At 40.9% G+C, this 16,543-nt stretch overlaps 1 protein-coding gene across 7 annotated transcripts in view; it reads right to left on the reverse strand.

The window, feature by feature from the left end:
• The window catches only part of IGF1 (insulin like growth factor 1), a 107,422-nt gene extending 91,270 nt beyond the window's left edge, over positions 1 to 16,152 (reverse strand). For 2 of the 7 annotated variants that reach the window (XM_043968451.1, XM_043968448.1), the window contains exons 1-2: positions 15,552 to 15,961; positions 9,727 to 9,883 (exon numbers count right to left, since the gene is read on the reverse strand). In XM_043968451.1, coding sequence (XP_043824386.1) covers positions 9,727 to 9,883; positions 15,552 to 15,614 — 220 coding nt within the window. In that variant the 5' untranslated portion in view covers positions 15,615 to 15,961. Of the gene's footprint in view, positions 1 to 9,726; positions 9,884 to 13,598; positions 13,714 to 15,551; positions 15,962 to 16,139 lie in introns of those variants that run through there. The other 5 variants (XM_043968450.1, XM_043968449.1, XM_043968453.1 and 2 more) reach the window with 5 other exon arrangements.
• Positions 16,153 to 16,543: the final 391 nt, after the last annotated feature.

Consider the following 16,543-nt stretch of genomic DNA (forward strand, 5'->3'; position numbering starts at 1 on the left):
CTAAACAATGCATTAAATAGGCATACAGCTAACTGCAGTTAAGGGATCAGATGTCAAGTCACAGTTTTTTTTTTCCTTCTGGGTTTTAAACATGATCTAGCCTATAGATAAAGACAAACAGAAAGCAGTGTTGTCATCCCCCTCAGCCTAACAGCTAATAAGGCCTGGGGATTTGAACTTCTAGAGAACGGAAAAGTTGTTCCTTTGAATTTCCCAGGCTGCTGGCATTTTCCTGGAGAGGTGTTGCTATGGCATCTTGCCCCAGACTGCAGCTCCAGTGTATACCCAAATGCCACCAAAGAAGTCCTCAAGATCCGAGCCAAATTAAATGCAAGGCTGGGAATACTGGGAGTTTCAGAATCTCCAGAAACTGAGCTGGAAGGGATTTGTAGAGGTCATCTGGTCTAACCAGGACCTCCTCTATAAACATCCTTAGAGAGCAGCCTTGGAAACGTCCACTGCTGCTAAGATTGAGCACTGGACTTGGAGTCAGGAGGACCTGGGTTTGAATCCTGCCCCGGTCGCTGTGGGACTGTTTTCTCATCTGTAAAATGGGGATGATGATGTCATCTACTTCATGGGATTGTTGTGAGACTCAGATGATGTCATGTATGTAAAATGTTTGGCAAATCTTAAAGCTCTACCTACATACACATCCGTTAGTCTTTTCGTCCAGATCTGTGATTTTGTTGGAGATGTTTTATCATCAAATTCTTGAATTTATTTTTTGATGAAATTCAGATAGAGACAGTCCTGGGACAAGTCAATATACCCATATTGAAATGAGTAATATTCTTTTATAGTTAACATTTCTTCAGTAGATAAAATAACTGCTTTTTGGTAATTCAATAGTGGAATGTCAGTACACCCTCTGTAGCCTGATTGAAATCATCTCCAAGACAACTTCAGTAGCAGACTGAATGATGGGAAGAGTGTGAGCCTCACCCTTTCCCCACATGGTTTCAATTTCTTCTGCTGGGTCTCTATATTTTGAAAGCTTTTCATTCCACAGTTTGGAGATTATGAGCATTCTCGTTATTTTCAATAGCAATAACCAACATTTCTAAAATGTGTTAGAGTTTACAAAGCACTTCACATTCATTATTCCACAGAGATCTTCATCATAGCTCCCAGAAGGAGGTATTGTGACTGTTATTATCCATTTCTTATAGATAAAGAAACTGAAGCCAATGAAGTCAAAGCACTTTTCCACAGTCAGCTACTAAAAGATAGGGCCAAGACTTGACTTGAGATGTCCAGTCTTTTTTGTTACATCACATATAACAATGTAGGAGGGACCCAGTGAAGTGGCAATATTCACAGGAATAATGCCTTACATTGCTATATTTTATTTAAAGCTGGCTTTCCAAAGTACTTTCTACATTGTATAGCACAGTGGTTCCTATCTGAGGGTTTTTGAACTCAATGGTCCAAGGAGTTTGCACTAAAAATTTTTTCAAAGTCCTTTTAGGGGGCAGCTGGATGACGCAGTGGATAGAGCACCGGCCCTGGATTCAGGAGTACCTGAGTTCGAATCTGGCCTCAGACACTTAACACTTACTAGCTGTGTGACCCTGGGCAAGTCACTTAACCCCAATTGCCTCACAAAACCCCCCCAAAACAAAAAAAACAAAGTCCCTTTAGTTGTCAGTAATTGCTCAATTATGTTACAAATATTTATCTATCTATCTATATCTATATCTATATTTATATCTATATCTATATCTATCCTCAGTGACAATAGATATGTCCATGTTTGAAACGTTATAAGTTTATTTCTGAAGTGATTTGAAGCAGTTGGTGGGCCAAAGTTATCACTGTAGTTATTACAAGCACCAAGGCAGCTACATGTCTCAGTGGATAGAGAGTTCTGGGTCTGAAGTCAGAGCAACCTGAGTTCAATACAGCTTCAGACACTTCCCAGCTGTATGATCCTGGGAAAGTCACTTAACCTCTGTTTCCCTCTGTTTCCTTAACTGGAAAATGAACCTAATAGCAGCAACTGCGTTGAAGGGTTGTTAGGATCAAATGAGATGTTTGTAAAGCACTTAGCACAGTGCCTGGCACATAGTGGGTGATTTATAAATTTTTAATGAATAAATCTAAAGGAATATCATGAGTAGATTATTACATCACTATGGAGATTGACAACACCTTTTGTTGGTGTTGAAAGGGTTTGCGGAAATAAAAACCACTGGTGTAGCAGATGGCGTACAATACCTGGACTCAGGAATACTCAAGTCTCTGACATTCACCAGCTGTGCAACTACAGGCACATCACTTAATGCTCTTGAGCCTCAGTTTCCTTATCTGTAAAATATGGTTAATAACACCCCTCCCCCATGATGTTGTAAGGATCAAATTTGATAAACTTTATAGAGTACTTTGCAGACTGTAAAATGCCATTCTTCTCCTTGTTATTATTGTTATCATTAATCATAAAATTTTGGTGGAACTAGACCTCTGATTTTATTGGTATAGAGAACTCCCAGTGAAGAAACACCCTCCACCAATACAGATCTACAGCCATTCTGTAATTTACAATTTTAGGGAGTTGCTCCTAATAATTGATATTACTGTTGTTGTTATTGTTGGCATTGCTGCTGCTGTTACATAACTATAATTAGTCTTTCCAGACTGTAAATTGTAGGAAAAATCTTTGAAAGGGAAGGCTAATGCCGTCTTTGAAACATACAAATTACTTCCTCACTACTTCTCTGCATGGGATGATTCAGGCTCAACCTGGTCATATTGGAACATCTGCTCAATCCCTGTTCTTTGTTTATTTTGCACTTTTTGGGTATTTATCTATCTGTATACATGTTGTCCCCTTCCTCCCTATGCCCACTTGTCCCCCACCTCGATGAGCATGAAAGTTCCTGGTGGACAGTATTTTCCATTTTTTATATTTGTATCCCTGGTTTAGAACACTGAATAGCACATAGTAAGGACTTAATACTGCTCTTTGACTGATTTATACAGCAGGCTCTTAATAAATTATTTTCGATTGACATAGTAGATGCTTAATAAATGATTATTGATGGATACAGTAAGTATTTAATAAATGCTTGCTGAATGGAATTGTATGGAATTGAATTCTCTTGATAGAAGGCAGCATAATGTAATGTTTAGAATGCTGGATGGGGGATCAAGGACTTTTCATGCTTTAGTTTTCTCATCTGATCATTAGGGCTATTATTATTAATTAATTATTGATCTCTTTACAAGTTTGTCTCAAATGTAAAGGAATATAAAATGTAATACCCTGCTACTCCAATGATCTCACTTCATTGGAAATTCTTTCCAATGATTTTGGTGGCAACCCCTCCAAGCCTGTCTAGCTCATGTGTGTCTCTTTGCCTTTATCCCTCCATAAATTTGTCACAGTAAGTCCTCACTAGGTACTAGAGTTGATGATGATGATGATGATGATGATAATAATAATAGTTGATATTTATATAGTGCTTAAGATCTGCCAGATTGATTTACACATATTGTCTCACTTGACATTCGTAACAACCTTGTGAGGTAGGGCTCCTATCATTCCCATTTTAGAGACAGGGAAATGAAGCTCAGAAAAGGGTAGTGATTTATCCAAGGTCATGTTCCTCATTCATGCCTGAGGTAGAAACTGAACCCAGGTGTTTGGATCCCAAGTGTAGTGATCTAGCCTCCATGCCTTGCTGAAAGTACTTTGGAAAGTTAAGTCCACCAGGCTTTATTAGCACGGGGTGACTATATATAATGATTGTGTGTTGATTATAAGTAATGATACCAGTAATGAGAAATGCACAGGAGTCATCAGACACTTTTGCCAATCGTTTCGGGATGAGTGTGCAGAGGGATGGTGAATTAAATTGTGATGTTCAACTATCATGGTAAAAAGAACCTACTTAAGGGGCTAGAAGAAGGATCATGGTTGTAGAGTTGGAAGAGACCTCAGAGGCCTTCTAGTCCAACCCAATCTTTTTTTCTGAGGGGCAATGAGGGTTAAATGATTTGCCCAGGATCACACAGCAAGTAAGTGTCAAATGTCTGAGGCCGGATTTGAACTCAGGTCCTCCTGAATCCAGGGCCAGTGCTTTATCCACTGTGCCACCTAGCTACCCCCCCCCAATCTTTTTTTACAGATGAGAAAACTGAGGTCCAGAGGAGTGAAGTGATTTCAATTCATGGATTTAAAGCTGGCAAGGAATTTAAATATCATCTTGTCCAATGCCATCATTTTGCAGATAAGGAAAGAGGCTCAGGGAGGTTAAATGATTTTTTCAGGGTCACACAGAAAGCATGATTTGAACCCTAGTCATTTGCCTCCAGAGCCAGTGATCTTCCCATTGTACCATACTACTCCCTTTAACTATTGTGAGAAAAGCATCTTGGAATCCTAAAAGTTCTATAAGAAGATGAGACTGTATTGGGTTAGGATGCTAATAACATCAACATTGTGAAGGTCAACTCTTACATAGGCTTATTTGCCTCACATAAAGAAACATCAGTCTGTAGTCATTGACTTCACCTTAATTTCAACTGATTGTGTCCCAAATACCTGTCTCTGGTCACAAGAGGAGAATCTGTGGGGCTGGGAAGGGGAGGCTGGATGGATCAGTTCAAACCCAGCACCTTAATTGTGGAGAAAGCACCATATTTGAGTATAGAGAGTAGCCCAGCACACTTGTTTATATAATAATAGGGTAGTAGATTTCAGGAATGTTTAGGGTGCTGTTGGGGCCAAGTTTTGGTAGGTTGTAAGCTCTCATTAGTACCCTCTAATTAGAGGATCATTTATAGCGTAGCTAACGTTTTGGGAACCAGTTCTACTCATAATAACCACTTAGCAGGCTTGGTGGTCTCAAGACACAACTATCAAAATAATTATAAAGAGTCAGGTAAAAGACTATATATGCAACTATAACACAATACACTAAGGCAATTGGTTTATGGTGCCTAGGCCATAATAGCTCCTCAAAAATTATTTCCTGAAATGAATTAAGTTGTATAAACTCTTGACAAAACCTAGGTCAGGAAGGTACCTCTAGAGATAGATATATCCAACCCCTCTGTCTCTTGACTGGTCTTCACCTAAATCAGCAGCTGGTTGTCTCCATTTTTGTATGATGTAGGATAACCCATCCTTCTTGAAGCACCCTGACAATCTGGTCTGGTTATGTTTCATATTTCATCTTTTCCCTAGTTAAAGAATACTATGGTATCCATTATTCCACCAATATTCCCATAGCATGTAGAGTGTTTGATTCTTGAAGTTACTATTACTATGACACATAAGTAACAATTGGCTATTAGCTCTTCATTTGGAATTCAATCTCATGAAACATCCATGAAACTCAGGTTAATTATGAATGAGGTCTTCCACTTTCACTAAAAATATGTTTATAAAGCAAGGGAGGTCCATTAAATACTTACACTATGAAGTCATGGAAATGTGGCTTATGTGAAAAAGAAAATCATAGAATCTCTGAGTTGTATGGGAACTCAGAGGTGATTTGGATTGACCTGTAACTGACCAAGAGGCCCCTCAACCTTATTCCCAGTGAGTGATCACCAGGCTTCTGCTGAAAGTCTTCTAGAGATGGGGAACTCACTACTCTCCAGGTATGCCATTCCACTTTGGGACAACTCTATTGCTTAGGAAGATTTTTCTTGACACTGAACCAAACTCTGAGATCTCATGGGCAATCTTGAGAGGTAGCATAGTATAGTGGAGAGACTACTGAAGTCAAAGGTCAAAGGACCTTTGGGTCAGAAGTCAAGGGACCTGGCTTCAGATCCTGACTCCTACTTAGCATCTGTGTAAGCTTGGGCAAATTAAATTAGCCTCTCTGGATGTCCATTTCCTCATATTTAAAAGGAGAGGTTTAATCTAGATGGCCTCTTCCACCTTTAAACCTATGATCCTTTGATGCAAGATAATACTTAATTAATTGACTAGATTAATGATCTAACATGTATAGGAGGTTGGGAAATTTCTATGTTCCTGAAGGAGAAAAGTAAAGAAGAACACAACTGATTTGTAATAATAATGGCTCGTATTTTCATAGCATTTTGTTACCAAGTTACCAAGGTCCTTTAAAATTCAGGATTTCTAATGAAATCTAGGACTGTCATTCTCTAACTCATCTTCTATACCAAAAGCCATTCTGAAGACTTTAAACCCTGAGGGCAGACATCTCCTTTCACTATAAATTTCAAAGGCGCAAAAAGTTAACTCAATAAAAATTTATTGATGACAGTTAATACCCATAAGAGTAACTGGCTGAGATGCAAGGCACATTATCAATCTCTTCTTCTAATGCAACCAATTAATTTAGAATCAGTTGACATCTTAGTCATAAAACAATAACCACCACTAACTTCCAAACATTTTGGCAGCCTTAAATATCACTAGTGAAACCCAGTGAGAAAGAGGAGAGCTGGAGTCTTGCAAATTTATATCGACATCTCTCTTAAATTGGGATTCCTCTGGTTATGAGAGCATCTATCTCACTTGCTTATCTTGGAGGGAATTCACCAGGAGACATCTGAATGGGAGCCTACTCTGATTTGAATTTGGATTCTGGGAAAAAGAAAATTATACTAAGTTTAATGGAACTTGGGTAGAGAAGGAATCTGATGGAAAAGAATGAGGCTGAGAGATGACTGTAACAGTTTGTTCTACTTGGAGTAAGCAGAGTATTTTCAGACTCTGAGGGTGATGATCAGAAAGGTCCTCCCATATGGATCTTGTATCATATCAGTAATTCAAATGAAATGAATCCACTTTATAAATCAGCAGAGACATACCATTCACAGATAAATGAAGCAACAAGGATAACATGAATAGAGGATCCCTTGAGTTCTTAGAATACTTTCCTCCCAAGAAGTCATATGCAAAATGACAAGATTTTTCACACACAGCTCTTATTCTTTGGATTTACTGAATTAGAACTTCAGATACATCCTTTATCCACTCCCTTTTCCCCCAAGGAGGGAATGGGTAGATCCTTGTATTCCAAACACAACCCAAGGAAACTTGTGGAAATCCATCGTTTGTTTCCATCATCATTGCTAAAGAATGTTGATTATCTGGAGGGGGTGATGAGCATGTGTAACACAATTATAAACTGGCTTAAGACCTGATCTCTGCTTTCCATCCTATTTATTTTTGAAAAAAACATACATATGTATTGTCATGGGTACCAAAAGGCTCTTTTTCCATGGTCTATGCTTTGGAACTTTAGAGAATGCCATAACATTCTACAGTTCAAATAACCAACCAGTAGATGATGTTTTGGAAATCATCATGGTTATCAAGGCAGCATGGTGAAGTGCATCTCCTGTTGAATTTGAAGTCACAGGACCCGAGTTTGAATCCCAGCTCTGTTACTTACCAACAATATGACTTAACATCTCTGGGCCCCCCTCATCTGTACAGTGAGAGGGTTGGTCTAAATGACTTCCAAGGTGCTTTCAAGATCTAGGATTCTAGCATTTGTTTTTTTTTTTCTAGCATTTGTTTTTAAAAGAATGCTTTATGGATATTTTCATTTTTCTAAAATCAGTGACATTTGCCAATGTTTTCCCCTCCCCTGACAGCTCAGCACTCTCCTTTCTAATAAAGAACATTTAAGCAAGATGAATGAGCACATCGGACATCTCTGACAAAGCATGCCTCATTCCATACCTAAAGTCTGCTTAGAAGAAGGAGGTATATTTTATCATTGGTCATATTTTTTGACAGGCCCAAACAATGCGGAAACCTATTATTCATACATTTAAGTGAATGGAGACAGTGAGAGCAGATGACTGACATTTTAAAAAAATCCATTTGGGGCTGTGGGAGACATCGAAATTCAGAAAACTTAATGAAGAACAATGATTCACAGCAGGATTAGACATTTTTACAATATCATGTTTATGTCAAAAGGTCATCCCCTCCACATTAATTTTAATGTTAAAAACAGTAATTTCTTTAAAATTCATTTACATTATAGATTTATTAATATGAAATTCAAAGAATTAAAGTTAAATTATCTATTCTGAGAAAATAAATGATCTCTACTTGATTCAATCATTGGCTGGAAATAGACACCCATTCATCCACAAGATGGTTGAAGGCACCAAAGAGTACATAGAACTCTCCTTCTCCTCCCCTTTCCCTTAAAGAAGGCTCTCTCCCAAATCAGTAGAGAGGCCAGATCATCTAGTTTCTCCATTCCTGGAGAGAGACAATCTGGGAAGAGAATAAGAGATGAGAATCTTTTCTTTAGAGCTGAAAGGAGAACTGAGAAAACTCATCTGCCTTCTGGTGATACAAACCCTCCAGGATGACTCACATGTGATGTGGGCCACATTCTCATTGCTTGAATCACAAGACCCAGTTAATGGCCAGTGGAAGTCTGAAATTCCACAGAGCTGCTTAGGAGAAGTACCTGGTTCTGAGATCTTTCCCTACCTTATAGTATGGGATAAAGTGAATCCAAGGGGTTAATTAGTTTGAATGCCCTGGAAGTCAAGGAAGACTTGAATATCTCTGAAGCATTAAAATATCATGCTTTTAGCCAGCTCTCACTTAAAAATAATAGCCCTACTATGCTCTGGTTCTTTTCACAAAGATTCCCTTTCATGTGGAGATAGCAACCAGAGAATAAGAGTCTATAGTTCATCAGCATTCCCAAGTCAATGCTAAGCCTCTATTAAAATCACAAATTGGCTTTCTCAGAGAACAAATTGCGATTTCAGTTTGCATTTGTTATGCCTCCATCTTGCATTAGTCACCATGACCTGTCATCCCAATTGGCCATACCATTGATCATCCACTTAACCTGGTAGTAAGTTTCTGCCAGTGGACTTTTTCCATCTTCCTCCAAAAGGATAAACCATTTGGAACTGGAATAAACCTTGGAAATGGTCATCTAGATTAATGCCCTCATTTTACAGATGAGGAAACTTGAGGACCAGAATGGTGGAAAGTGACCTCTCCAACAATCACACAGGTGAAGGTAATAAGTAGTGGAGCCAATGTTAGAACCCAAGTCTTGAGGCTCCCAAATCAGCAGTAAGCTATATTTAACCCAGAGTTCTGCATACTTTGAAAAAAGTAAATATGCTTCTCACACATTCAGACATGCACACACCTTAAGGGCCACTTTGTCCAGCCCCCTCATTTCATAGCTCATGGGATCATAGATTCCAAGCTAGAAGGGACCTTCTATCTCTCTCAATTTAAAGGGGAGTCAACTGAGAGCCACGAAAGTTAAGTGACTCTAAGGATCACAGATTGAGAGCTGGAAGGGATCTTAGAGGTCATCTGGGCCAACCCCTTCATTTTATGCATGAGGAAACTGAGGCACTCCGAAGTAAGTGACTCACCAAAGGTCATAGAGGAGGCAGGATTTGAACCCAGGTCCTCTAACTCCAAAGCTAGTGCTCTCTCTACTGTGCCATGCTACTTCAAAGGTAGAGCGAAGGATGAACCAGGAGCAGTAAAAAGGCAGAATATTAAGAAGGAAAATTCCATCCCCAGATAGCTTCCTTTGCCAACTCTCCACTGAAACATTATGCTTACTTTAAGGTAAGGAATCTCAGAGCCGTAGGAGAGCAAGCCAGTCAGTGGCAAGCCCTATAGTTCAATAAATTGCAAGCACACTCTGCAGTTGGAAATCCACAGAAGCTAACAACACTTCAGGCTTTAGGAATTAAAATTTAGGGACCAGGGAGAGGGCAACTTACTGAAGTAGAAACCTCTTTCTCCGCAAACAAACTGAAGGGCATCCACCAGCTCAGCTCCGCAGAGAGTCTCCGGCCCCGCTGTGGCTGAGCTGGTCAAGGTGAGCAAACACAAGGCCAGGTAGAAGAGATGGATGGAGGACACAGTATGCATCTTCACCTGCCAAATAAGCAGAAGGAATGTCATATTTCCCCACATGGGATGAGGGGATCAAAACCCTAGCATTCCATGAGGGGCAATCACAGAAGTATGGTAGTTGACTTGATAAGGTAGGAACATGAGAGGATAGACCTAAAGCCAGGAAAGACTTCAGAAGCCATCCACCCCTACCTTCCTTATTATGTTGTAGTTGGGGAAAAATCGAGACTCCCTGTAGTTAAGAGACTCAGCTCCAGCTAGGGGTGCCCAATGACTTGGGTGACTTGTCCAGCAAATACCTCAGGTAGGACTTGACTGTATAGCCTTTGACTTCAGAGCCAACATTCTTTCCATTGTACTCTACTCATGTTTTTGGTCATCTCAGTAAACTTGCATTCTTGTGCTACTTTTAATTTCCACTTTTACACCAGTTGAGCTATCTGTATAAGGAATGAACTTCTTTCGGAGGAAGCAAGAATATTTTTCATGGGAGGTCTTCAAGGAGAAGATGGATGTCCACTTGCCAGTGATGTCTCAAAAGGGATTAAGGTTCCAGCATGAGCTGAACTACAGGTCTCTGAGAACGCTTCCCACCAGTTGTGTGCAGGAGCCAGCTCAAAATGACTTATGAGAGCTGATTGTTAAATTTTCATTGCAAGTGTCTATACCTCAGAAATCAGAAACACTATGAATTAGGGCTTGGTTGATTGTTTGTTACTCATCTACAGTTAAGAAAGGAATGGAGAAAATATTAATAATGTAAATTATACTTAAAATTGCGTTCTGTGTACAATTTTCCCCCCTGGAGAGCCAATCATTAAATATTTACCAAGACACCCCAGCTTCCAACTCTAAGATTATGTGATGATAACTGATCATTTTAGAGCTGGACAACAGATGAAAGATCATCTAAACCAACCCCCCACATATGATAGATGAAGAAACTAAGGACCATAGAGGTTAAATGACTTGCCAAAGGTCACAAAAAGTAGGACCCGAAGAAGTTCTTAATGATCAATTCAATGTGTCTTCTAAGATCACATTGTGTTCTTTTTGGTCTTAAATTCATTTAATTATCTTGGAATGCTTTGAAAATTGGTTGTATATGTTTACTATATATGACAACTCTATCTACCAGAATGTGTGTTTAACTAAAACATTTCATTCCATTTCTTCTTCATCATCATCATCATTGAACTCAGGTCCTCCTGAATCCAGGGCTGGTGCTTTATCCACTGCACCACCTAGCTGCCCCCAATTCCATTTAATTATAAGAGAGTCTACTCTATCAATAAGGGTCTTGCAGTGGTGTTACAAATCTCCATATTTTTCCTGTTTAAAAAAATCAGATTTCTTCTCTGCAAAATAGTGGCAGTTATTACAGTTGGGGGAAGATGGCACTGGGGGTGGGTGGGTGAGGAGAGGGGCCAGAAACTATAAAATACAAGAAATCAGAAATTAGATTGGATCATTACATGCAGACTTCTTTAGGGTGTGGACCTCTGGTTTTATTGATGTGGGGAGCTCCTCATAAGAAGCCCTGAGCTCAGCAGTGTAGTGACTGGCTCAAAGTCACTCAGTTAGCATGTCAGAGGAAGGACTTGAATCCAAGGCTTCCTGACTCATAAGTCAGCTCTCTACACCATGGATTTCTACTTCTGATTTCTAAAGTCCATTTCATCCAATCAGAATTGAATGGACAAATATTTAGTGAATGCCTACAGCATATGTGGAACTTGCCAAAGCATTTCAAAGCCTTTTTTGTTTCTGTGGTTCCTCCCCCCCCCAACAGTTTTCCCTTCACCTCATAGAGGCCCTTATGTCATCATATCCATTTTATAGCTAAATAAACAGAAGGACCCCCCAGTGATGGGACTTGGCCACTCATAGAGAGAGAGACAAAATAGTAATGGAGCCAGGAGATGGATTCCTGAGGCTTGAGTCCCAGATCTATTCTCAAAAAGAATAAAACCAATTTGAAAATGATCATTTGGTTTTCCATGGTATCAACCCATGTCTCAAAGCTTTGGCTCTGTCCAAAAAGTCTTAAAATTTAAGAAGCATAACTTCCCTCTTGGTCTAATTCAACATCAGTGAAATCAGAGGGAAACTGCCGGGACAGTAGGTAAAATGAATTATGCCTCCTGGGCAGGTAGGATAAGAAACAGCAATTGGAAGCCATCATTCTGAAGTAAGCTTCTCTTAACCTCATCACAATGGCATTCCCATCCAACCTCTTCCCCTTTGAAGACCTGGACACGATCGTTTATTTCCTGACCACTGCCTTTGCACTCTGTGAACCCTCAAATTAATAGCTTTACATCAGTTGCAAAGTTTGCTGGGTCATTTTAATTAAGATTTCCATATTTGTGGCCAGACTTTTTATTCCTGCACTTGGCAAAGAACCCAAACCCTTGACTCTCGTTAACACAGCATAAATATTTAGCAAATGCTTGTAAAATAGACAGCAAAGCATTATAAATAACCAACATGAAATGGAAGAGGCGGTGAAGAGAAGGTTGAACATTTCTTCCATTTTCTCAATGACACCTCTGAATGGAAACCACCCACATATCCAAATCCAATGAGGCTATAAGAAATAAGCAAGCATCCAATTTCCATTTGCTTACTTGGAAATGTTTTTTCTTCTTCTTCTTCTTCCACATTGCCAATAGAAAACCCCACCAAATGCACCCCAATGTCCCCTAATATGACTTCAACACTTTCTTTAAAAAGGAGCATGCACCCTTGAAAAATCTTAAAAGACATACCACTCTCTAGGTATGGCCATTTCTAGAATGTACCATTTCTAACTCATCTCTTCTCCCCACTTCCCTCTTTTTTCATCCTCTCTCCTCCTTTACTTTATGCAACTCTATTCTCCCCAGATCTTGAGTTGGTAGGTCAGGCACCTGTAATCACAAGTGGCTTTTAATTCCTCACTTCTTAGGAAAAAATGCATTAGAAAAATTGTTCACCATAGAGCCTTAGTGGACTAAACACTTGGATAGGTGTGTATATTACATATATCACGTACAATGTATTACACATATACACACATCCATATACACCCCATATACATCTATACCACATACATACACATGCATATATATGTACATATATGTATATATGTCTGAACTTTATGTCTTTAACAGCTCATTCAGATAGAAAACATTAAGGCCAGTTATAAGCATAAATCTCCAGTACTGAACAACTTGGGCTTTTCAGAGTTTTCAGCTGGGTTACATTGTAAGATAAACATCAGCACTTTAGTCCTAGGACAAGATAGATCCTCTAGTGGTTTTTCCCTTAATGAAGGCCAAGGGAACAGTCCAGTACACCCACAGAGAGAACCCGAAAATTTATCCACACAGTGTTCCAAAAAAGAAAACAATAAAGAGCTTGCCTGTGAGTGAAAAGTTTGAAAGAAGTCGACCCATATGTTCATCATTTACTGTGGCTCCTTTATTTTACCAAAAGGAAGAAAGAAAAATGAAAGAAATAAGAAAGGAAAAGAGAAAGAAACTCAGGGGAAAAAAAGAAAGGGAGAAGGAAGAAAAAGAAATCTAAACTAAAAACACTGTTCCCTCAAAAGTCCTTCAGGAACCCAATCTACAGAGAAAACTTCTTTGATCTGAATTTTAATTAAATGGCTCCTCAATTGATTCAAGATGTCTGGGCTCCAGTCAAGGGGGCCAAGGAAATTGCAGGGTAATATTCATAAGAAAATACTCACGGAGGTGTGACAATTGGGTTGCAGGTCTTTTACAGCAGGTCAGGGTGGGTATTATGTGGCTGATGTGAATTGAAAGCTGAAGACTTTAAGAAACATGTGCTGCTCTGTGGGTGGGGTTTATGAAAGCATCTAGTTACATTTGGACACCCAGGGCAGGTATACCAGGGGACTGGGTAAACGGCCTTTTGTCCATTCAAACACTGGGCTCACTACACAGCTGGAATCCCAGTGGGTCCTTCCCGCCCCCCCCCCCCCAGTAAAGGACCAATTCCCACTGCATTCCGATTACAGCAGCACAGGATTGGGGCAGGTCAGTCAAATGACCTGAGCGCCTGGCTTACCTTTTTCACCTCTTTCCTCCTGACTCCACTACTTGGAACAGTTTGGAGTCATGTGGAGTGGGAGGTGAGGGGCGGGGGGGTGGGCAACGAGGGGGGGGGGAGGGGAGAACTCAGCCCGTGAGCAGGACCCTGGTGGCTCACTCAAGTGCATTTTAAAGTTAGAACCAAATCATTTACCCAATTAAGGTATGGGGGGGGCGGGGGAGAGAAAGTCACTCCCCATGGGTTTTTCCAGCTCTGAAAAGTGCCGGCACACGGGACAGAAGGACTCGACAAGTTGGTTGCAAAAGGACAAAAGTTGTGCCAACATGTAGGTACGATGTAATGACGTGGACTCTGCCACATGCCACATGCCACATGCCTGTGTGTTGGACAGGAACCCAGACAAAGACAATTGGTTGCTTTTCATGCCTTTTATAACACTGCTATTCTCAGGATCAAAATCGATGTGTCCCCTCAGGAGAATCAGGACCGGGTGCCTCCTGACATGTGGGTCCCAGAAATTCCTAAGTCCCTGACTTGTCTAACGAAGTCCCCCCTTCCTCTCCGCCCCCCCCCCCATCCATTGGATGATTGAAAGAACAGTGAATGAAGGTTGCCTTTAAGCAGCAGTTACCATTTATGAATTGAGCTGCGAGGCAATTACTGTCCTGGCGGTGGTGGTGTCTGTCCCCGGCACAAAAGTGTTAGCAAATTGAAAAAACACCCGTCTCCAAGGCTATGCTTGTGTCAGGAATGGAAACTTGAACTGGGGCCAGGGGAGAGAAGCCGAAAGAGAGGTCAGTGCATCCCCAGCAAGCCAGGTTTACCTACTGAGAGACCTGCCACTAGCGAGCCCAAAGGAGAGAGAGCTCTGACATGAAGCCCCACATCTAAACTTTTGCCTCCAGAAGCCCTCCCCAGAAGGGAGAAGTTGGACAGGCAGCTGCTGGAGTAATTTCCGCTTTCCTTATACAGTATACATTTGCTCTCGGCTATAGGAATATGCAAGGTCAGCAAGAGTCGCAAAGGTTGCTTTCCCAAAGAGCCAACTCAATTTCCTTCTAACTTTGAATGGCTGAAGTCGGAGGTAAGTGCATACACAGCCAACACCAAGATAATAAGCAAAAGTTATAACTCGGGGCACATATGCCTTGGATCACAGTCCCAGTCCTGACAAAGTTACCGAGACAAGCCCCTAGGGTTTATAGGATAACATCTGCACCTGCAGAAAACATCTGGGAGTTTCTATTCCCCCCTTGGGGGGGGGGGTGTTCCACAGCCTCTGACTATAGATAAGATGCAAAGGCATCTCCAACAATGATATACATGAAAGCTTGCAAAAGTGGTAGTCAGTCCAAGTACCTGCAGCAGTTTTCCCCATCCCCGATTGCCTTTCGTGCAAATGCAACTTATTCCCCAGAGCTATTTTCTAGACCCCCCACCCCAACAAAATTGCACAGTCAGCAGTTTGCAAATCACCATCTCCCCCCCCCCCTCGGAAACAATGTCATTTACAAGTGAATACCACTCCCTGGCAGAGAGCAAGCAACACATCAAAAAAAAAATTTTGAAAAATATAATCAAATGAAATAAAATGCCCACATGCTTGCAAAGAGTAAGAAAGATTTACCTTCAAGAAATCACAAAGGCAGCACTTAGAGAATTGTGTTGAAAGACTGTTGAATTTGTCCATTGCTCCTGAAGTGCAAAGTCTGAAAATGAATTGGTGAGCAGTAATAATGGGAGAAGAGGAATCCAGAGAGATGGGGGAATATGTCGAGAGCTATGTCACATTTCAATTTTGAGGACTTTATTCCATTGCGCAGGCTCTAGCTGCTCTGAATTTAGCAGTGACAGTGAGATTTAGCAAACAGAAGAGGGATTTAGAGAAAATCCTCACATTTATCTACAAAACACAGACACTGTAGACAGGAAACAGCTGGGAGAACATTTGCCTTCTCTCTCTCTCCCTCTTCTGGCAAAGTTATCAAGTAAGGACTTTTTTGGGCATGGTGACAAATAACATCATACCTTTGCATTTTAAACTAGAGCACAGAAGCATTTCTTCACCCCCGCTCCGCCTCCCCCCCCCCCCCCCGAAAAGAATGTGTGTTAGTGGTAGGGTTAGCAGACATTAAAATCCTCGGATCGCCACAGAAAACAAGGAGTTGTATGATAATTAACCCTTCCCTGGGCTAAGGAGCATATTTGCCCGTACACCTTAGTAGCTTCTCAAGGGGGGGGGGGGGGGGCTTTGTCTCCTGGAGCGGAGAAAAGACTCTCTTTAGACAGCCAGCCTTCCAGGTTTAACCATGAAATGACCAGAGAGGGGGAGAAGAAGCTGGCTCCCCAGCAGCTGCTGCCCCCCGGTGAACCCTCACTTGTAACACACGGGAGCAAATACCACGGTGAGCTCCTAGCAGCCACGTGAGGGGGAATGATCTCATTTCCTAGAACCTACATAAGGGGAATGCAGCGATGCAATCGGCCTACTTTAGGTCAGTCTCATGCTCTTTGCCTGCCCGGTATCCTGGTGCTGGGCTGGACAACCAGCCACAAAGAAAAATGAAAGAAAGAAAAAAAAAAGGAGAAAATTTCCCTTTCTTTCCTTCCTTCCTCTAA

The sequence above is a fragment of the Dromiciops gliroides genome, chromosome 5, assembly GCF_019393635.1.
Source record: "Dromiciops gliroides isolate mDroGli1 chromosome 5, mDroGli1.pri, whole genome shotgun sequence".
Classification (NCBI taxonomy): Eukaryota; Metazoa; Chordata; class Mammalia; order Microbiotheria; family Microbiotheriidae; genus Dromiciops; species Dromiciops gliroides.